At 49.4% G+C, this 23,762-nt stretch overlaps 1 protein-coding gene and 1 pseudogene across 1 annotated transcript in view; one reads left to right on the forward strand and one right to left on the reverse strand.

Moving 5' to 3' along the window:
• The window catches only part of CD226 (CD226 molecule), a 58,797-nt gene that overhangs the window by 12,141 nt on the left and 22,894 nt on the right, over positions 1 to 23,762 (reverse strand). Inside the window, exons 4-5 of the mRNA XM_016132594.2 lie at positions 14,047 to 14,397; positions 392 to 491 (exon numbers count right to left, since the gene is read on the reverse strand). Coding sequence (XP_015988080.2) covers positions 392 to 491; positions 14,047 to 14,397 — 451 coding nt within the window. The remainder of the gene's footprint in view (positions 1 to 391; positions 492 to 14,046; positions 14,398 to 23,762) is intronic.
• LOC118610582 lies at positions 23,178 to 23,296 on the forward strand (annotated as a pseudogene).

The raw sequence follows: 23,762 nt of genomic DNA on the forward strand, positions 1-23,762 counted from the left end.
CTCTCTCTCTCTCACACACACACACACACACACACGCACACACCACAAACACACATCCCGCCCCTCGCCCAACAGCCTTTTTTCCTAAAGGAGAAGGAAGATAGATGTGGTAGGAGAGACGGCAGAGGCATCAGGCGCTTGACTGCCTGGAGCATAAAAGCTTTGTTCGCATGGCTGCCACCGGCCGGCTCCCACCGATTCTCGCACGAACTCCTCTAGCTTTCGCCTCCAATATGACCGGACTACTCCCCCTCTGTGTGAGAACAGCACTCAAAACCCGTATGCGAGTGCCAAGGCCGCTTGACCAACGGCTGCGTCATTAATACTAGAGGACCTCTCGTATCAGAGTTACTCAGGGTAAACAAGATTCGGAAGGATGTGCGGTGCTCACCTGTTATAAAGGACAATGATGATGGCAATTATGATAGCAAACAGCAACAATAATGCTGCCCCTCCGGCCACGAAGTGGGTGTATTGGTTATCGGTTTTACCTGGGAGAAAAAAAGAAATTACAGCAGGAATTAGGAATTCAGCCAAAGCGGAGGATGAGAACAGGGTACATCAATCCTCATAGAGGAACACCTTCAAACAAACGATGAATCCAATAAAAAATGGCACGAGACAAAGGAAAAAGGTCATTTTTCTTTCAGCATCCCCTAAACGTTTCTGACTCTTCACAGATTTGTGTTAGGCCCTCGATTCCTGTGATTGAATTCAGCACCTCAAGAAGACAAGCAGAATGAATGTTATCTTCGAGACAGATGTCACTTCATTCTAATGAGCTCCTGATCGCATACATAAAACCTTTCATAGAAAAAAAAAAACTACCAAAATAATATGTAAGTAAATTCGGGTATAGTGAGTACATTTGTCACCTCTCAACTGGGGACAATGACTCCAGTTCCAATTACGCCACGGGATCGTGGCAAGGGCCTAACAAGGCAACATTCAAAAGAGCAATGAGCTGCTAGAGCAACGCCACCCCCGAATCGGGACCCCAAGGAGGTCCTGGCCATTTCACCTTTAAAGTGACCTCCCGTGCCTGGCACGCCTCACCCACCACCCCCCACAGAGCTGCCCCTTTCCGGAAGAGACTCCATCGATACGTGCTGTCGACGGGAATGGGACTGAACTTGAAACCCAGGAGCTGTCTTTCCTGCTTTTCCCACCATCTGGCTTCGGGACAGAAAACGTGCCAGCCTTCCCCCAAGGGAACAGGCCACGGCAGAGGCCAGCGCGACCTCCCTCCCTCGTGAGACGCAAGCGCCACCTTGGGCCACGATTTCCAGGCAACCCGGAGATCACACTTGTCACTCACTGGATTGTTATCGATCTTACAGAGTATGTCTTCCTTCCCGATTCGCCACTTAGGTGCGATTTTTTTTTTTAAGATAAGAGCTTGAAGGCGACCTCCACTCATTCTTCTGTAAGCGTGACTGCAAAGAGGAACTAAGCCAAATAACAAACGTTTTGAAAACATGTTCAACCCAGAAGGTGAATAAATGTAGAAAAATATATCGGTGCTTTAAAGACTTTGTACACAGAATCTGAGAATGGCTTTTGCCAAATAAGATGGAAAGAGGGAAAGTGAAATTTATTCAGAACCAAAATATATTGAATCACCGTGACAAAAGGAACAATGAAATGTCTTTCCATCAAATGAGAAATTAACTTTTTAAAGTCCTTGGCACATTACAAAGTATAAATAAACAAAACACTTGAAATTATTTTTGCATTATAACACAGGACGGTAAAAGACTGTACTTGCTCCACTGAAATAATTTGAATATAATAGGTGTAAAGGTTAAATCAAACAGGCAATCATAATGAGAAAATAAACATGATGATAAAAAATTCATTGAGAGTATTCCGAGAAGACTTTAACTACTTTTTTAAATGCTATCTAGATCTTTATTGCAGTAAACGCAAAATCTGGGTGGACTAGAAATCTAATTTTTATTTTTCATGTAAACATTGGAGAAAAATATAAATAAATATTATTTAATCTCTGGAACGAGAAATGACTTTCCAACTTATAAAAGTAAATAAATATACAAGACTGACCAGGTCAAAATGAAAAATAACTACAGGCCAAGTTATTACCAGTGACACATGGAGACAAACAAAAAGTCGGTGAGTGGCTTTAACACATCCTCGCTATTAAAAAGAAGCTACATGGGACAATAAGAGAGATACAAACGACTTCTTAACAAAAAGCACTTAAAGAACAAGTTTAAATTAAAGAAAGAGCGGTGAGAGAGACCATCTCCAGCTTCATCTGGGGAAAAAAACGGCTACAATCGGCAAGGGGAAAGAAATCATCTGTGCGCCACACTCTTTCACTAGGTGTTTACACATGTGATTAATTACTTGATTCCAAAGAAATACTCACAAACGTATAACATTTATAACAGCAAAAAAAGAAAACCCTTATTTCCCAGCAGGAGACTGACTCGCAGGATGCCTGACAGCTGGGGCTGTCAGGCTGAATTTGCACCAGAATCACCTGGGGGCTCGTTGAAGGTCAGGTGACTGAGCCCGCCCTTGGGAGTTCCATCCGGTGAGCCCCAGAATTCACAGCTCTCATGGGATGCCTATAATGGTGGACTGGGGTCCACTGTTGGAAAAATCACTGCGATAGACATCAGAACGCTGTGTCTAAACCATCCCAATGAAATGAAAAGATGCCGGCCGTAGATGTGAAGTTAAGTAAAATTTCAAAACCAGAATTCACGATCGCACATGCTGTAATATCTCAATCGAGTGCAGAACTTACAGGGGGTAAAGCCTGCGAGGCGACATGCCAAAATTATAAGCGATGATCTGGAGGGAGCAGAATTAAAAGCAACTGTTTCTTTAGGCTTTTTGGTATTTTCCAATCTGTCTAAATGATGTATTGCTTTTATTAAAAATAAAGAGAAAAAAATAGGACAAAAACTCGAAGGTCTACACTCTTTAAACAGGATAATCTGCCAGATTTTAGTGGATATTTTTAAAGTGCAGGGTGTAGAGAGCTACTCCGTGGATGTGTACACAGAATCCTTACGATGACATTCTTTATTAAGCTCTCAATTACATGAATTAAGAAGTAGAAACAGCTAAACGGTATGAGCATTCATGTCACACTGCTCAACTATAAATCCGAATTTCCGGTGCATTCTTTGATGTGAAATATGGTACCTCTTTTAAACCTCTTCTAGTAATGTTTGACCTGTCGAAGTGAGATCTGTTTCTTCATTCATCTTTTAACGTGTAGTTTTTCAAGGTCTACTGTAGACCTGTCCTTACAGATGAAGTGGCGAGTGAAAATGAACTGGGCACCAGAAGTGAAAACCCCAACTACAGGAAAACTGTCTCTCTCCTCAGCACACTGCTGACGCTAACCTTCCCCAGCCGGGCCCCGGCGCCCCAGGAGAAGGGCTGCGTCCCACGACCCTGCCCCTCCACACAGACTCTGGTCACAAGTCCCGGCCTCCCCTGCTCCTGACCAACCCGATATAAATCGGACGTCCCCACGACCCAGCCCCAGGTTCGATAATCTGCTATCACAGCTCACAGAATTCGGGGATCTGCACTATGACTGGTTTATTATAAAAGTTCAGCTCAGGAGCAGCCAAATGGAAGAGAGGCATGAGATGTGTGAGTCTGGGGGGCAGGGCACGGAGCTTCCATGCCCTCTGTGGGTGAGCCCCCCTCCAAACACCCGCTGTGGTCACCAACCGGGAAGTTCTCTGGACCCCATCATTTAGGGGTTTTATGGGGGTTCCATTACATAGGCACAATCGGTTATGTCATTTGCCATTGGCGATTAGTTTAATCCCTTCCCTGCTACAAGTCGGGATGGGGTAAAAAGTTCCAGACCCTTAACCACTTACTATTTCCAGCCCCCATCCTGAAGCTCTCTGCCACCAGTCACCTCATTAACATACGGGAAGACGCTGGACTCTGGAGTAGCTTGAAGGCTCTTAGAAGCTCATGTGTCAGGGACTAGGGACTGAGACCAAATATTACAGCCAAAGTCGCTCCTAGTGTCCCATCCCTCAGGAAAGGACGAGGGAGTAGAGGCACCACGGCAGGGGGCAGGGTCTGAGACCAGACAGACAGGTCCTCGTTACGTGGCGACACCTGACTGAAGGAGCTCACGTTGTTCTGAAAGGTGCTGGGCGCTTGAACACACACCTGGAACACAGCGTTTTCCATAAGAAATAAGTGTGAATGCATTGCTGTCAGGCTGAGAGTCCACCGCACTCCAGAGACAGTACAGCCTAGGACGTTCGGCAGCCAGGCCACCTCTGGCCAGCTCTGCGGTAACAGGAACCAGCAGGGCTTAGAAGCCCACGACTCGTTGGGCGCTGGACGGACCAACAGGAGAAAGGAGAAGCAAATGGGTTCGGATGCTCTGGGGAGTTAATCAACGATCATAACACTCGCTTTTTCCTGCGTTCTGCTAACAGACCTTAGGCTGCGTGATGCAGGCCCTCAAGCCCCTCCCTCCCTTAAAGGAAGAATTATTGTCTATTCTCAGCAGCCACTTTTTTGCCGATTTTTTTTTTTTTCACTGCAAGCCGAACGCTGTGTTGATTCATAGGTGGACAAATGTGTCTTGGACCATAAAGCCATTATTTTCCTTCCATCGCAGAAGATAAATACATTAAAACTATTTGTTGGTGAGATATATATATATAAATGAATAATTTACTCCAGGACTGCGACCCTCCGGGCCACGCTGCTGCCAGTGACAGATATTTGTGGCTGAGTTACAAACGCTGAGAAACGCTCGTGGTAGAAACACCGCCAGGTCCTTCCGCTGGAACCGGCAGGCATCGGCGTCTACTGCTCAGCCTTCATCAGAGTTTGGGGTGGGGTCACGGAGTGCAGAAACAGTGGGGCCGGGCGAGCGAGCGCTGCCACTCGGAACCCGTATATCTGGACTAAAAACTACGCTAGGAGAAACTCACGGAGCCAGGCCTCTAGCCAGCCCCGGGTAGGTCATGGCAGGTGTCGGCCAAAGGCATTCTTACTTTTCCGCCTCGTTAAACAGAGAAGCAGGAACGTTAGAGTTCATCCTAATATACACACGTCCGATCTCCCACAGGGTGAGCTGACAGGCACTGTCCGGTAGATTTCAACTCCTGACACTATACAATGCAGATGTCTAACCTTCGCTCCAAATTAGACATGGATTAACCGGGGGCAAAAAAAAAAAAAAGAGAAAAACTGAGATTGAAGAGAGAGTTCTTAGGGCCTGGCTCTGTCTTCTAATTCTGTTTCCCTGGAAAATCTTAGCATAAGATACTTGTTCTCCCAGACACTAATTTTTTGGCATCTGCAAAATGGTGATGGAGTCACCCCGAGAGCGGCTGGGGGCCTTAGGTAAAACACGCAGTAGTGCTTCGTGTGCTACACACCGCGTAATCTATAAATTACGACGGTCTGCTTATATTCTGTACACAGACATTCAGGCTGAGGGTTCAATGAATGACTCATTTTTGTTCTTTTCATGTGGACATTTCACGGTGAACCAGTCACGCGCAGCAGAGGGTGCTTGGCTGCTCACCTTGGGGAGGAAGACAGAGGTACTGTTGATAAACACGTATGAAATAAGTGTAGCTTTGGAGGGCCGCTGGGAATAATGGCAGCCCGAAGCCAGTTGAATTTCCCCATGTGCCTGAAATATGCATCGAGCGGATATTGGTATGGTAATAGCATTCCAAAGGTCAACTTTCTTTGTGCAAATCAATTTCATACCCTTTGTATTGCAGAAACCTTTCCCCGTTTTATAGCAAGAAGGTCCCAGGGAATAAATTATTGTCAGAGAATTAAAGGACCATGACATCAACCTCTAATATTTCTTCTGAGTGAATAGCAAGTAGCCATTCTCAAAACGAAAGCATTATCGGATTTAACAGAAGAACGTAAGGCACAGAGAATCTAATGAAATGTTCCCGGAGCCAGCCAATGAGGGAGGCGAGCTTCCAACCCAGCACGCAAATTTCGCCAACATGCATTTGCCTCTCTTAATGGGGAATAGTTGCCCCAAATGACTCAAGCACTGAAAATCCTTATCAGGTGGAAACGCAGCCTAAGGCGGCCTGCGAAGTTTTCCTACTCGCTGTAGGGTGACTGCGTTAGCCGCACTTTCTGGCGTCATCGTGAGCGTGATGCCCTACTGTGGGCTGTCGTGCTCCACGGCAGTGGGCGGCAGTATGAGGCAGGGGAATGGTGGCCGTCCTTGCTCTGGGACACTTGTTGAGAAAATTCTCGAGGCCAACCCCACTCCGTTAGATGTCTCACTTTTTACCCAAGTATTTCTTAGTCTTATGTTCTATTTCTCGGGCACATGTTCAACTTTCACAAACACGTATTATTTAAAAGAGACTGTATTTACGCATCCTAAGTCAGGATGTCTTGCTCGCCTCCTTGGTGAATCGGCGTGCCGAAGGGTGAACGCGGAGACCCGGACACCGCTGTCCTTACAAAGGCCCACAAGGGCGGCTTTTTACTCGTGCGTGGGAACCTGGATTTGGGGTGCATTCCCACCACGTCCTCACTGCTAGGGGGGCTTGCTGTGTCTCGAGCTGCGCCAAACGAGGTGGTGCATGCCGAACCCGCTCTCCTCCTGGGACGTCGTCAGTCTCTCTGACTTCGCCCTACACTCTCCTCTTGTTTCCTGATTTTGCTTTGTCTCCCCTTTGCTGTAATAAGGGAAAGCCACCCCTTTGGGCTATCGTCAAGGAAGAAAGCACCCCATCTCCCACTTCCGTGGGAGGGGAGGAGCCTAACTTCAACAGGTGCAAAACTACCTCCCAGGTACGCCTTGGAGTAAAGATGTAAGAAGCTTTGTTTGTTTGTTTGTTTGTTTGTTTGGATAAAGCCACTTAACTATCAGGGATGGTTGCCCCAATTACCAGGTGGATTTAGGATGAATTGTGTGTGACAACCGGTGCTGTCGCGTCCTGTCCCTGAGGACTAGCTACTGTTTACCTGAGGACATGCATGCAGCGGGGCACGTCTGCTGGGCTCCACACAAGGTGAGCTTCTTTCTGCCCTCACAGGCTCTTGGGTCACCTGTGATCTGTGTCACCATCTTGGTTCAATGTGCGTGCGACACTACAATCGTTTTCTTTCTTTTCTACCTTCGTGGAGTGGTTTTCTGGGCAGGGAGGAGATTTCGTTTCTGGTTATAATTCCCCGACACGTTGTTCTCTTCACTGTCACTTAACCAGGTGCGACTCTCTATTTCAGTGTTTACCCACGAGGAGATAACGGGACGCTGTTCGGGCGCTCGGCTGAAATCAAGACAAACGTGTTCCACATGCACTAAAACGCAGGGAGGCATAGCACATCGTTAAACGTTTTACGTATTTAGCTGTTCGCTCTAAAGGTCCATAAACATGAGAGAATCTAACTACTCTGAAATGTTTAATATAGAAAATAAGCTTTCGTTTTCTCGTAGGGGATTTTGGAGGTTAAGCCCTCGTGGTCCCCGAGGGAGGAGGATTCCACACTGCGGCTCTGGGGTCAGTGGTGTTCGGGCACCACGGGGCGAGCAGGGCCTGAGAGGGAGGAGGAGGCGGGAAGGCTGAAGGTGGAGGGAGAGCTCACTGGGAACTCCGAGCTGACCCCGGGAAGTGGCGTTCCCACGAGGGAAAGTGTAGTGAGCAGATCTGGCAAAGAGCTTGGGGACAAGTGCTTCGCGGAGCCAAGAGGACATGTGAGAGCTGATCCAGCCAGGACCAGCTCTCGCCGGCAGGAACCTTCATTCTCCTCCGTCCTGAGGCCACTTACTCCTCGGAACCCCCCGTGGGTTCCTGGTGTGGGCCTGACCTCATCGGCCACCAGGGGTCCCCTCCAGACCCCGACGCGTGCTGCCCGACTTCCCCCAGAAGACTGCATGGGAACCCTCTCTCACGTGGCTCCACAAACCCCAGAAAAGGGGACAAGTGCATGGAGAACCCCCAGACAGCAGCTGTGACGACCTGAATAAGCTTAAGCATGCTGAGCTGAACAAACAGACTGGGAACCCAAACTCCATTCCTTTGCCTACACGCGCTCTACATGTTGGGTCAGTTTGAACCCCATTACACTTCCTAAAATCATCCCAAAAAGAAGGACACAGGCCACGGAGCTCTGCAGAAGCCAGCTCCTCCTGTGACGCACCTCCCATGAGAGTAATGAGTTTTTTCTGCCACTCGGAGCAGAAATACAGTGTCCAATGAAAAGCAAGAACTCTGAAGCCGGTCCGTCCTCACCCTACGAGCTACGAAATCTTGAATAACTTCTTCTCTCCATGCCTTACTTTCCTCATCCGTAAAATTTATATAATGATAATAGAGTTGTTGTAATAATGACCATGAGTAACGATCAGGAAGAGAAGGCAGTAGTCAACGTAAAAGCAAAATGATCTGTTTTGATTCAAGTGTTTAAGATCTGGCGTGTGTGTGTGTGTGTGTGTGTGTGTGTTTCCTGTGCGTGTAAGATTGCCCGCACGATCACGTGTGTTTATCGCATGTTTACCATACGGCAGACTGAGTAACGGGCTCCTTGCTCCTCCCAATGAATGTTCACAGATATCCGAATGCACACATATACCCACACGCGAATTAAAAAGATTGAAGATTTTATCTCAGCGTTCTATGTAAGACATAAAAAAAAAAAAATGGAAAGCAGGTTAACATCAGAACAATAGTTATACTTTGCAGGCAAGTATTTTCCTGTATTTGTAAGTGTGTCTCCCCGCAGCCCGCACCGGGTGTGTCATATGCACACCCATTGTGTCCTTGGGCTTGTCTGTTAGTGCCGTCTTCTCCTCTCAGTACCCCCTCTTCATTGGCCCACGTCTGCCGTCGTGATAAGGATTTCTCATTTCACTCACTATCCACCTTGGCTAAAGGCATTTCTCACTCCTCGCCAATCCAGTCGAGACAATCACCATTTCGATCTGTGAAAGGAAGTCTCTCTTCTTGCAGGTCAATCAAATAACCACTCATATTTAAAAATTAGGAACATCACTGTTACTTTTGAGTTCTAGCAAAAGTGAAACACGTTGAACTAATTCTGGAAGTTAATGTTAAGTGGTCAGTGAGGATTGGAAAATATTTATTTTATGAAGGTTATCCAAAAATATTTCTCTGTTTAATATATGCCTCGTAAGAACCCTTTGAATCATTTCAGTGTAAATAACTTTAAGATACAAATTATGGTCCAAAGATACATCTCTACGAATGACATATCTACATTCATTCTTCATTTCCTGTCCTTTTAAATAACAGTCTTCTGCAAGCCTAGGAGGTCACCTTTGAATATTTGCCAAGATTCAGGTGAGTACATGATTGAACTACTTCAGTCAAAGTGGCAAGATGCTGACTAATTGAATTATAATACTTAAAATTAGAATTGCTATCAAGAATGAAATGCCATTAATCTTCTATACGAATAACTAATTTTTTTTTTAAATTGTAAGTTATTTCCTACTTGGCTTTAGGGAAAACGTCACACAATCATCTGCGTTCAGTTTTTAACAAGGCTCTGAGGGACGACCACTGGCAGTTAACCGCTCCCAGATGCGGTAAAGTGAAAACCTCACGCGTTCAAAGGAAAATACACTGCCGTTTCGCAGCTGGAGTCACTGGGCTGCTCTCTCGAATACGTGTGGCCATGGTTCTCAGTGGGAAGACAATCGGTCCGTCTGTCTGAATTTGAATCCCTACCTGTGCTCTAAGTTCCCAGGGGAGGGAAACTTCATGAAAATGGTTTAAAACTCAGATCGAGGCCAAAAATTTGGTGAAAGAAAAGCCCTGAGATAAAGGGCTTTCTGCCCCCACGGACCTCCACACCACAGTGTTCTATAAACGCTTGCTCTAGGTACCGAGGTGGCGCCAGGCACACAGCGGTGTTCCTTGTGTGAGACCGTCATCCGATCGATTTACCGTGGCCTCGTTCACCATTTCCTTCTTTCTGATATTAACTTCTCATCACTCGCTTCAATACCTTGTATACCTATACAAATATGGTGTGCATGCAAAAAACTGTAGCCAGACACACTGGCATTTTGTGCATTAGGAAAAGATGAATACATCAATATCTGGGGTTTACCAAACAAACTGGCTGCTTGCATTTTTTTTTTTTTAATGCAGTGTCTCCTGAAAGAACATATTTGGGCAGAACATAATCATGGCCTATTACGTCACTGTATGTTTACAGTGACGTAATAGGCCGTGATTGAACAATCGACTCGCCCGTGATGTTGGAAACACTGTGTTTCGTCCGCAGACGTGGTGGTCATCCAGAATTTTAAAAACATAACTAACCTGGCCTCAAAATTGTGGGTGATCCGTTACATGAGAGGCCGTTTGACTCGTCAGCAGTGACAGCTGGGATGCCGGCCCCGAGGCTCTGTCACATAAATGAACTGTCAGGGGCATCGTTTTCTCTGTAGGTGAAGATGAAAGGCCGAGGTTCGTCACGTGATGCCGCGGGAATGAACACGTGTGGCAGCCCCGTGCACGTCAGCTCAGACGCCCCACGCCTGCCACGTTCACACGCCCTAGAAGTCCCTGGAAAGACTCTGATTGACGAGCCCTGTGCCTCACAGAAAAAAACGTACCCGGCTATTCTCTCGGCTCTGGCCCCAAGGATTCCTAGTAAATCCCTCCGTAACCTTCGTTTACAAACACCGCGCTCCTGCTCTGACCACTGGCAGTGAGGCGCCATTTACGTAAGTTATGCCAAATAAGAAACGTAAAGTTAAAAGGGGGAACAGACCTTTTTTGAAAGATATAAATGTAAGCCAAGCGCGTGAAGATTGTCTCCCCAGACATTGCAGTTAACCTTCTGAGAGCCCAGGTTTCTTTGATTAGCACTCACTAAGCTTCACATGCTAAGTGTTGGTGAAGAAAATCTAGACGCGATCTAGTTAGAAAACAGAAAACCCAAGGGCACAGGCCCTGTTGGAATACACTGAAATGGCAACGTGCAGAGAATCAGTCGGGAATATTTCTGAGCAAATTCTGGAAAGACACTTTGACGGCTCTAAGCAGAGATGCCATAATCCCTAACCTCAAATAATTTCCGATGGAAGAGTCTGGAGAACTGCAAACTGATGCACTTATTTAACGACGCGAGGGTATAGATTTCCAACTTTTAAAAGTCTGAGAAATTCAAGACGCTTCACGGTTCCATGGCAGGGAGACAGTGCGGGCCAAGGTAGATGAGCCTTGAAAATGGCGCGGGAATAAAGTAGATGTGGTGAAAATTAGCAGGCTGGTGAGGAAAAGGAAAAAAAAAACAGGAACCTGCGAGTGACTGCCACAGTGTGGCGAGCACTGAGGACGGCTCCCTCCCCTCTCCAGGCTGCCTTTGCGCCCCCAAGGTGGGTGGGGGCCTCGCCCAGCAGCGGGCCTGTGTGCCGGCCAGCTTGGGTCCGCAACGGCCCAGAGCAAGGAGCACCTGTCTCTAACTTGTCTTCCCAGGGGAACCACCGTTTCGAAATTGCCCGTCTGGAGTGGGCACTTTTTAATAACCAATAAATGAAGTAGTTTGGAACGAGAGTAGCTCGAACATCCTTTTGTGACTGTTAAAAGACTTCACAAACTCCTTGGAGGACGCTGAAACACGTTTCTCGTGGTTAACGACGTTAGAGGCCACGGATAGCTTCGGTGGCCGTCGGCACACGCATGTTTCCCCCTGCGCCCTGCCCCCGTGGTCTAGACGAGTTTCCAGTTCAGAAAAGTGAGCCTGGAACTACTTCCTCCTGCCCCATTCCTGAGTGTAAGGCACGGGAGACAAGTCTTTCCTTTCATTCAGCCAGGAAAGTCAATAGTAACTTTTGGTCCAACTCGTGCTTCTGCCATTTTCCCTCTGTTCAAAATACATCAAGGCCTGTCTGTATGACGTATCGGTTGACACTGTGTCATCTTTTGGGTGACCTCTGAGGACCCAGTACTCGTCTGAAGATGAACACAAGCAGACAATTGTCAGGGGAAGGGCCCGTGTGTGTGTGTGTGTGTGTGTGTGAAGAGGAGAATACTGAGAATCTGTCTTCTGGATGCCATGAAAGAAGTTGATGGGAGCTAACAAAGGGTGCGCGGCAGTTTATAAAAGTTGTGTCACAATCACCTTTCCCTTGACAGCTGAAATAAATTAAACCTGCCCCACATCTCACAGCCGTCTCTCGGCTTTAATCTCTACATCGATTTTTGAGCAAACAGCCTTAAGACCTGAAATAATCAAATGGAACCAGAGAAAATGCAACTGATCTATTTTTGCTTTCCATCTGATTTTTTTAAATATTCAGTCTTTACTTATAGTTTTTTTTATAAAAGGGAATTAAACCAAAACACACGCGAACAGCTGTCGTCTGTCAGTTATAATGTTGCCGTTCTTTCCACCTGTCAATGTGAATGACAAAAAGACATTTTGTGGGTGTTCAAAACACGTGGAGCCTAATAATACTGACCATTACATGCAGTCACTTTCATTTTCAACACTGTTTGCCGCATATGTACAAAGAAAATGAATAGTTTTATGTAGGAAACTTAGTCATGTTTGGACAAGAAAAAGACATTTTTATTAGGAAGAACTAAGTATCTATACCTCCTAAACATCTGTTATCCCCTTTTCTCTATGATTTAAGAGGTTTATAATCCCTCCCTCAACACAGAATGAGCAAGGGCTTATTTCATATAGGTTTGAAAATGGTTCTTGACGACATTCCTCTGCATGGGACTTTTTCTTGCCTGGGTTCCTCGGAGAAGACTGGTGGTGACTGATTTTATTCTTTCTATCTCCTGGCCAGCTTTGAAAACTTCTGTAATGTAAGGTTATTTTTCGGTAAGAAATGTAGTCTATATATGTCTGAAAGCATGGAGTCGACATTTAAAATAAAATATCTCTGTTCATCTTTCTCCCCTAAAGAGCCCATCGATCCTTAAAAAAAAAAAAAAATCACGTTCTAATGTATGTCTCACCCACGGCCCCACTGTCACTAAGAGAAACGAGAGGCTCCGCGCGGGCCAAGGCGAAGGCACGAGAGAGCAGTGTGCTCCAGCGAACGGTCCCCTCGGCGCACGGCCACATAGGAGACAAACGCGTTTCTTCCTCCTTCACACACAGGAAGAAACGCCCGTCTGCGGCCTCCGAGGAAGGCTTGGCTCTACAGTCCGCCCAAGCCAAGGCACACGAGTGGGCTGGACGCGTGTGGAAGGCCGGGGGACGGAAGGGGGAGGGAGGGAGGGTCAAGTCAAATTTCTGTCCCCAGCAGGAATAACTGCTCCCTCTGCCATGGCCTCCTGCAGCCAGGGGCAGACTCAGGAGGACCTTCTCCCCTCCCACTCCCGCACAGGCCTCTCTGCATTTGCCCTTCATAAGCGAAAAATCACTTTTTCTTACGCGCACGCAGGTCTTTGCAGGGCCAGCATCTCACGCAGTCAGTCTAGGGCTTCCTCGTGACCCGGGAGACAAACCACTCATACAGGATTAGGATGGGCCCGGGGAGGGGCCTGCCGAGGCGAGACGCCCCCAAAATGCAGCTTCGAGAGCTTCGAGGCCAGCGCGCTTCTGCTCCCCACTCTGAAAACAGCCGAGGGACTCGGAGCTCTGACCTGGCAGGGGGCGGCCACGTTCTCACGCGTTTATGCAATTCCACCCCACTCAGCAGTGACTCGGCAAACGGTGCCGTCCTGCTACGGCCGAGGACCCGCGAAGGTGATAAAACCTGGGCGCCACCATCCAAAGCTCTAATGTCAGTGAAAAAATAGGAGTCGCGCAGAGGAAACGTAGAGGCTGTTGATGGCATGCCTTTTTCAGGCGCGCTGAATTTTTTTGAGAAAATGTGGCAGACCACGAAAGGGGGAAGGATCGATTATTTTTAAATCCGCGATCAATGGATTAACAAGAGAAAGAGATACCAAAGACTCCCATTCGATACCTGAATTGAAGCATTAAAAATATTTTTGAGCCACAGGATCATGAAAAAGACAAAAGGAACCAACCCGCAGCGGTCGGCTTCTTTCGCCTTTGACGCCGGGACCTCCATCGCCTACTTACCGTCGTCGGTCACGGCCAACCTGATCACGAAAGTCGCGTTTTCTCCCGTGCTGGCCTCGGAGGAGCAGCGGTACAGCCCCGCGTCCCAGGCCGTGACGTGGGGCAGGGTGAGGACGGCCCTCGTCGCCCCCTGGCTGCAGTTGGTCAGGATCCGTCTCCGGTACCTCGAGGCGTAACCCCGTCCTTGGGACAAGTTGCAGCTAGTCAAGTGGTCGATCTGATGGGCCTGGATCTTTTCCCACGTCGCTCGCTGTGCCGGCTGCCTCGTGGGAAGCTCGCACGAGAGAGTGATGTTTTTTCCGGATTCCGAGACCACGTGGCTATTCCACGAGATGGCTCCCTCAAAACTCTCTGAAAAGAAGACACAGCGGATTATCACACTTCCGTCCTCGCGGTTTTCATTGCGAAGGTAGGAGCTGCCCAGAAAATTCTACCGGAAGTGATTGGTGATGTTATTTGACGTAGTTTCGTTTGATTGTAAATGATATCTTTACGCCATATTTCTTTATAAGAAAAGGGCTTTTAAAAGAATATGTTCACACGTTTTTCTCTTAAGTTTTACTTGGTTAACCATAGCACGAGAAACGAAATCGCAACCCCTGGTCCTCATGCTTTTCTCGGTAGTGATCACATCAAGAGGATGTCACAAGTCCGCTCTGCAGTCGCACTGCCTGGTGACTCACACACTGACCGAGTGTCAAACACCCAGACCGCCACCGTACCGGCCAGGATCACAATGGTCTGAAGAGAGATACAAAGTCATTTTCATTGCATACACACGTGAACTCATCTTTCAGAGGTATGGGCTGGGATGTCCTACGCATAAAGTGGGGACCCATGGGTTCCATGAATGTCTGGGTGCCAGGAAAGCCCTTCGATGTTTCCTACCTCCCACCACCACAGTTGGAATACCCAGCACACGGCGCTCAGTGCACGATCGCTGGATACCCAAACCAGCAGTTCTCAGAGTGTGGGCAAGGACCCCAGGGGCTCCCTGTGTCTCTCTCTTAGATCTGCAAGATCAAACCGATTTTATTTATATTTATTATTTATATCTAAGTTTTTATTAAGATGTAATTTACCTTTTTAATTCTTATTCTACAAGAATAGATATATTCTTAGAAATTCACTCTTATCCCATAAAAATATATAGTAGACATCTGCAGAGTCTCTGATGGCTACTAAGATATGTGCTTGTAAATTCTGGCACTTTAAGTTTTGCTCAATTTTAATTTCTAATATGGTAAATATTGATAGCTAGAACCCACATAAACACAAACTCTTTAGGGTCCTCAGTCATTTTTAAGAGAATAAAGGGAAAGAATCATTTTAAAATTCAGTAGAACCACAAAAGACCACAAAAAGCCAAAACGATCTTGAAAAAGAAAAGCAGAGCTAGAGACATTACTCGTCCTGATTTTGCTCTACTATGAAGCTATAATAATTAAAACAGTATGGTACTGGGAAAAAGAGAAGTAGAGACTAATGGAAGAGAATTAGAAAGCTCAGAAATAAATCCTCATGTGTATGGCCAACTGCTCTTCGACAAGAGTGCCAAGAATACGCAACAAGGAAAGGACCATCTCCTCCACAAATGTTGGAAAAACTGGAAACAGACATTGCAAAAGAATGAAACTGGACCCTTACATTACACCATATGTAAAAATCAACTCAAAATGAATGAAAGACTTAAAGGTAAGACCTGAAACTGTGCAACTCCCCTAAGAAAGCATAACGGAAAGTTTCATGACGTCGGCTTCGGCCATGATACCTGGGGCGTGACCCTAAAAACGCAGGCAACGACAGGAAGAGCTGAACGGGTGGAATTACACCGAACTACGAGGCTGCCACACAGCCCAGTGGACGGTCCAGAGGGAGAAGAGGCAATCTGTAGAATGGTAGAAAATGCTAGGAAACCAGATGTGTGATAATGGTTAACTTCTAAAATATATAAGGAATTCCTGTAACTCAATAAAAAAAAAAAAACTAATTACTCAGTTTAGAAAATGGGCTACAGACTTGAATAGACATTTCTCTAAAGACGCCCAGAAGGCCGGCAGATATACGAAGAGATACTCGATGTCATTAATCATCAGGGAAATGCAAATCAAAACCACAGTGAGATGTCACCTCGCACCTGTTAGGATGACTATGACCAAAAAAAAAAAAAAAAAAGACAGTTGCTGGCGAGGATGTGGAGAAATCAGAGTGCTTGTACACCGCAGGGTGTGCCGCCTCCTCGGAAACTTCCGTCTGACCAACGACCCTGCTTCTGGGTGTCCATCTGATAGCGCTACAGCCGAGATCAAGATCTCGAAGAGATCCTAGTGCTCCTGTGTTCACGGCTGCACTGCTCGCAAGAGCCCAGACGTGGGAGCCACCTCGGCGTCCATCGGTGGGTGGACAGGCAAAGAGAACATGGCATATGTTACAAGGGAATATTATTCAGCCTTAAAAAATAAGGAATCCTACCGTATTTGGCAACACGAATGAACCCAGGGGACAATATGGCAAGTGGAATGAGCCAGACCCCGAAGGACAAATACCGCACGATCGCATTTACACGTGGTGTCTAAAATCGCCCATCGCACAGAAGCGAAGGATCGAACAGCGGTTCCCAGCATCCGAGGGAAGGGACAAAGGTGGGGTTGCCAACCAGCGGGTGTAAAATTCCAGTTATGGTAGGAGAGCAAGTTCTAGAGACCTGCCGTGCAGCCCAGCGCCTGCAGATGAGAACGCTGTTCGTACCCTTAAAGATCTGCTGAGAGTTTGGAGCTCGTGTTCAATGTTCGGACCTTGAGCAGTTTTTAAAAAGAGTATAAAGGGATCCTGAGACCGAACTAGTTAAGAACCCGATCTCGAGAATAAACTTCAGGAATTGCTTCTCAAAAGTGCGAGAGCTCGGAGTGGGAACTCGCCAGCGCATCGGTAGTCACTGCCGCCTTTTGGACCCAATAGCCTCGCTGCTGCAGCTAAGGACCTCTGACCCCCCGCTGAAGGAGGAAGGACAGTGGCCATGTCACGAAGGACACAGCGCCGGGACACCGGACGAGAAACGCAGGGACGCGACCGAGCGTCCGCCCCGGCCTCTCCCTGCGTCACAGATTTGCTCGGGGCCGGCCTGGGAGCCACTTTCTCGATTTCCAATAAAGAGGAAAAGAAGAGTGAAAAAGAGACCAGAAGAGGAGAGAAAAGGAGAGGAAAGAAGCCGCGCTTGAAAGAGAGAGAGAGAGGGACGGAGTCCGAACGCAGCGCGGCTCGCCGCCTGTGTTCGGCGAGTTTCGCCTCCGCCCAAAACTCGCCTCTTTTCTTCAGCAAGTGGCTCCGTGCGTCAGAAAGTTGCTGGAAAGAGAAAAACCACAGCCGTCCCATTTGCCGACGTGTGACCGTGCAACCACGTACCGGAGTTAACACCTTGCCCACATGACAAGCACGCAGGAAGCGCTTCGTCTCCAAGTTACAAGCCGACGACACGAGAACAGGGGAAAAAAAATATAGAAGGAACGGGGGGGGAATCCATAAGGAACGGGAAAAAATAAGAACATAAAAGCTTAAAGGAGACGAACACGGAGGCATTGGAACAAAACGAGGACAAGGGAGAAGGAAACGAGGGGCGGTATCGACAAGAGGCGAAATCGGACAACGGCGAAATGAAAGAGCACGAGAAACGGCAGAAAGGACGAGCCAGCGCGTTCCGTGAGGGTCCTGCGCCTCCGTGCGGGTCCGTGCACGTCCGTGTGCGTCGTGCGCGTCGTGTGGATCCGTGCGCGTCCTGCGCACCTGTGTGCTCCGTGCGCGTATGCGCATCCGTGCGGGTCGTGCGCGTCCGTGCGGGTCCGTCGGTCCGTGCGGTCCGTGCGCGTCCGTGCGCACCCGTCGCGCCGTGTGGATCCGTGCGCGTCGGTGTGGATCCGTTGGCTCCGTGCGCGTCCGTGGCGTCCGTGCGGTGTCCCGTGCGCGTCCGTGCGGGTCCGTGCGCGTCCGTGCGCGTCCGTGCGAGACCGTGCGGTCCGTTGCGTCCGTGCGCGTCCGTGGAGACCGTGCGCGTCTTGCGCGTCCGGCGCGTCCGTGCGGGTCCGTGCGAGACCGTGCGTGTCCGTGCGAACGGCTTCCGTGCGCGTCCGTGCGGTCCGTGGCGTCCGTGCGGTGTCGCGTCCGTGCGGGGTGGGTCGGTTCCGTGCGAGACCGTGCGCGTCCGTGCGGGTCCGTGCGCGTCCGTGCGCGTCCGTGCGCGTCCGTGCGCGTCCGTGCGCGTCCGTGCGGGTCCGTGCGCGTCCGTGCGAGACCGTGCGCGTCCGTGCGGGTCCGTGCGCGTCCGTGCGGGTCCGTGCGCGTCCGTGCGGGTCCGTGCGCGTCCGTGCGGGTCCGTGCGCGTCCGTGCGCGTCCGTGCGGGTCCGTGCGCGTCCGTGCGCGTCCGTGCGAGACCGTGCGCGTCCGTGCGGGCCGGTCCCCGCGGGGTCCCCGGCCGCAGCTCTGCGGTCCGGCTTCCTGCCCGCACGCCTGGGAGGCGCTCTGCTGCGTTTTGAGCAAGCCGTGAGCGCTGGCCCGGGCACGCAGGTCCTCTCTCAGGAGTGTCTGCATTTGCACCAAGGACAAATCCACGAGAGTGGCCGGGCCTGGGGGTCTCGGGCGGGCTGTCCCTGCGGGAGCCCACTGCAGGGGGGTGTCCCAGCTCGGGCTCACGGAACGACCCAGACCCACCGGGAGGTCTAGGGGCACGGAGGAGCCCTGTCGGCTTTTCCCTGGGAGCGAACTGGCCGGCAGGCGTCAGACAGGCGTCCGGGCCCGGACGAGGCCTGTGGGAGCCGCCTGGCCTCACATGTCGCTTGCTGCTGCTGCTCGGGTCACCCAAACCTCTGGCTCAGCACATGCAAAGCCATCCGAAACGACCCCTCACGACGATTCCCCACATGCATGGGCAGAGCCCGGCGTCCTGACGTGCTGAAACGCGGAAGCGATTCTGCTTAAAGATGGGGATCAAAAGGTTGTCACGAAGAGGGAGAAAAAAGGTTCAACGCGATTTTAATCCCGAAAATATAAACGGAAATAACGAAAACCAGTTAAATTCATACCTCACAGTGCACTCTAGGTGCTGGGCATTCTGTGGGTTTGGACAAGTGTCCAGTGACATGCCTACGTCATTCTCATACCAGACAGAGTGGTCCCGCTGCCCGAAAAGCCCTCCGTGTGCCACCTCGCCACCCCCCGCCCCACAACCCCAGAGCCGATCCTTCCCGTGCGCACAGTTTCGCCATTTCCAGAATGTCGTGGGGTTGGAATCACATAGTCTGCAGCCTTTGCAGACTGGCTGCTTCTACTTGACAACACGCATTGCAGTTTCCTCCATGTCTTTCCCTGTTTGATAGCTTCTTTTTCCTTTTTAGCACTAAATAATATTCCACACTTCCTGAGGCATCTTGGTTGCTTTCAGATTTTGGCAATTATGAATAAAGCTGCTGTAAACAGCCTCGTGCAGGTTTTTGAGTGGACATAAGTTTTCGATTCTCGGGGAGAATATTAAAGAGCATGATTACTGATTTGCATAGTAAGAATATGTTTAGTTGTGTAAGAAACTGGCAAAACATCTCCACAAGAGGCTGCACCGTCTGCGTCCCGATCAGAGGTGGGTGGGGGGTCCCCATGGTCACCAGCATCCGGTGTTGTCCGTGTTCCGGATTTGGCCATTCCAACAGGTTTCTCTGTGTATGGTTTTCGCATAATTTACATTGCAGAATGGCATGATGAGATCCTCTGTACTACGTATGCGGTTTTTCCGGCATGATGACAGATCACTTTTGACAATTATTTCAGCGTTTCATCACCTTTTCCTAGCGCCACTCAGTCCCTGGGTGCCCCAGACACTGCTGGGTACACCTGTGCTGGCTCATCCTCGTTCATCGTCCTCAAGAGCAACGGCTCTGCAGGCATCACCGCTCGCCAATGTCGCAAAACCCTGAGCCTTTTGCAGCAAGCTTCATGAGCCCAGACCCGAGTATAGACTTTCACATGCCACTGTATCTTTAGCGCCCAGAACAGTGCGTGGCATGAAGTGGAGAAGTCAATCAATATTCTTCAAACGAAAAATTAATGTGCAATTTCGCCTGGCGGTCAGCATATGATGCGTATCTGCTGGTTTGGGGGGAGGGGGCATTTACATCGGGGGGCCACGTGGACAGCACACTCCCGACCCCGCCAGCTCCTGCGGGGAGAGCATCTCTAACGCGGAAGGCAGCGGAAGCAGTAGCTGGTGTTTCCGTAAGGAGCCGGGATGCCCCCCGATGATGTCTGGGGTGTTACGGGTCGAATTGCGTCCTGCCCCCCTCCAAGAACTCATATACCGAAGTCCTGACCCCCAGCGTCTCAGAATGTGGCCTTATTTAGAAATAAGGTCCTTGCAGATGCAGCCGATAGTGAAGAAGAGGTCACGCTGGAGTAAGGTGGGCCCCGATCCAACGTGACCGGTGTCCTCGTGGAAAGGGACACAGACCGCACACAAGGACGAGGTCGTGGGACGCAGAGGCGGAGACCAAGGTCAAGCGCCTGCAAGCTGAGGGGCGCCAGCGACCCCCGGAAACCGCCAGCTGCGATACGCCTGGAACAGATTCTCCCTCGCAGCCTTGGAAGAATCGCCCGGACCCTGGACTCCCAACCACGGCACGACAGGTTTCTGTTGCTGGACTTCCCGGGTCTGCGGTAGCCTGGGAAGGCAGCCCGAGCAAACTCCCGCTGGTGGTGAGGACTTCGCCGGGCTGGCACTTGGGGTACGATCTGGATCTCACCAGCACCACCCGGAAGCAGCAAGGCTGCCGGTTGAGAGAAACCGGGGTGGGGGGGGGGCCTCCGCAACCCCCCTCCGCACATAATGCCATCCTCCATCCTTCATTTAGAGCACAGATAAAAGGTAAAGAAACCAAACAAGATAAAAATAAGCTAAAAGATTGCTTGACTGAAAAGCAGAGATAAAGCAGGAAGAACAAGAGCTGTTGTGAGAGATAAAAGCCAGCCAGAGCGCAGGGAGGCGGCCGAGCAAGGGGCGAGCCAGGGGCGCGTCCAGACGAGGGCAGAGGCGGGTCGGGCGAGCCGTCCCGGGCCCTGGGCGGCGCGTCAGAGGCTCTGCCCAGCTGAGGTTTGAGGGGCGGTCGCGCATCCCCACACCGTAACTTTCGTTCACAGGTTTTCGTTGTTTTTGTTTTTGTTTTTTAAAATAGTTTGAAGCTCTCCATCATGCTGAAGTGCACAAAAGTCTTAATTTTTGTGCAATTCCGCCCTTTCTCCCAACCAGAAAAAAATAAATGACTCGTGGGACATAAGAATATTAAATAGCATAGCTCTGGGGGTTTGTGAAACTGGAAGATGACACTACAGCCCAGGGCACTGGCTTGTTCTCTACCAAAATGTTAGCAGTTGGTCTCCCAGATTTAGAAATTTATTGTAGACTGTGCATGGCAGACTTTTACAGAAAAAGGATCGAAAAATTAACACCGACCTGTATCCTCCTCTACTAGAAAATAGACTGTAAGCGGTGTTAAGCATTCTGTCTCATACATAATAAACATGTTCAACGTATTTTAAAAGCTAAATAACACACCGTGGGTTTGTTTGTCCTCACGACGCACCAGCATCTAACACATTACATGTGCATTTGGTTCTCACGGGAACCCCGAGATGAGTCTCCCGGATGGCGGATGGCGGAGCAGGAGGTCCCGCCGGGCAGGGGGCTCCCGCAGCCACCGCGAAGCCAGGGCCGCCGTGCTTATCCCTGCAAGGGCACCACACGCGACACTCGGTTTTCCTTTCTACCCCGCAACTGGGCTGCATTTCTCAGAGGGAAAAGATAGGCTCCCGTGAAGCCCCTGCTTCTGAATATCTTATTTTATGATGCCTTAAATCCCATAATTAGAAATCAATTTCTTTACTTGTCCTTGTTAAAATGCACAGGAGCACCTCGGCTCCTGGCAGGCGCCAGCAGATTGCTGTGAAATCGCCCATTAGATTGCTTTCCAAGTGAAGGGAGAGGGAGCAGATTTCCACAGGCTGGCGACTCAGAACAGACGGGCTGAGGGGAAGGAGAGGGAAGATCCAGGAGCCAGCCTCGGCACCGGCACTGGCCCCGGGGGCAAAGGCCGGAGGCGAGCGAGGGGCTGCGGTGGGGCCTTCAACGGGAAAATCCATTATGAACCGGACCGGAGGGCACACAGTTTTACTTCTTTTGTCATTCATTCATCCGACAAAGGTTTCTGAGTACTGCAAAATACAAACTGCTCGAGTTTCTATTTCTGTGGCTGTGTCTTGCTTTTCTCAATTGCACTGAGCTCCTGGGAGACGGACTTTTTTTTTTTTTTTTTTAATATTTGTATGTTGCTTGTTACTCCACCGTGTTCCAAAAGTTTTCAAGGTAATTGCACCATGAATTGTACTTATTTTGATCTCTGGAAACGCCTTACATAATATCTCGCACATATTCGATGGTCAGTAAATACTTGCTCAATCCTTTGTCCAATCTGTAGAAGTTACACGTGATAGAACGAAAAAAAACGCACAACAGAGTGACTCTTAAACCAGCCAGAATGACAATGTAAGACAGTTACCAAAGGCTTCTCTCTGTTTTTTTCAATTGGACTATTTGTTGCCTAAATGATCTTTTTTCCCCTCCGATCCACACCACCAGCGAAACAGGACAAAGTGTGTGTTCGTCCGTAAAACCCTTCGTGATGTCAGCTCTGCCCCTGTCTCCAGCCTCATCTCCCAGTAGAATCTACCGTATGCAGTAGTTTCCTCCACCAGTATTTACCTTTATGATCTTGCATCGGCCACACCCTCTCCTAGAAAGCTTAGTAGGCTCCTCCCACCCGCTTCCAGGAAAATCACGACTCACCCTGTGAAGCTCAACCGTGAGGCACCTCCCTGGAAGAAGCATTTTTTTACTCATAACAAGACGGGCTCACCGCTCTAAACTCTGTTCTGCTTCTCCGGCTTCTGTGCATTGCTTTGTCTTTATCTGTTGTCATTTCTCAATGCCCTGCTTAACCGCTGGCACCTCACAGAAGACCCGTCCCCATCTTAGCACGACGCCTCGCATCTCCAGTTGCTCAAAAAAATGTCGTGGAATCAATGAATGCAAAGCCACCCCTGCTACGGCCATGCCACCCTGAGCATGCCCGATCCCATCTGATCTCAGAAGCTTAGCAGAGTTGGGCTTGGTTAGTACCTGGATGGGGGACCACCTAGGACGACCAGGTGATGTAGGTGTAATTAACAAACAAACAAATAAATAAAAACATTTTTTAAAAAATCACCTCTGAAGATAACAACACACTATCAACTTAGTGATGACCCCAGGAACCCGAAGTGACATTTTCCGGCCCAGGTCCTACGTGCGTGTGGGTCTCCGTTCCTGGTTCGCCAAAGGAAGCGCAGGCGGGAGCCGTGCCTCCCGGCAGGTCCCCTGAGCTCCAGCCAGCGCCGCAGTGTGCACGGCTGTCACACCACCTCTGCAAAGAGCTCCAGGTGCTTTGCAGGCCACAGCGGGATCAACACGATGTCTCACAACGCTCTGCAGCAGGAGAGGCTGAGATCACGAAGTTCGAGCTGTAACGAACTTACGATGAACTATGCAACCGTACTGAAAAGCCAGCGTGCGCGGGGCTGCAGGCAGGGAAGGCGCGGTCGCCAGTCCCGCCCCGGAAGGAGCGCGAAAGCGCTGGGGGCGCCCTCA

This window comes from Rousettus aegyptiacus, unplaced genomic scaffold (assembly GCF_014176215.1).
Source record: "Rousettus aegyptiacus isolate mRouAeg1 unplaced genomic scaffold, mRouAeg1.p scaffold_m13_p_12, whole genome shotgun sequence".
NCBI classification, from domain to species: Eukaryota; Metazoa; Chordata; class Mammalia; order Chiroptera; family Pteropodidae; genus Rousettus; species Rousettus aegyptiacus.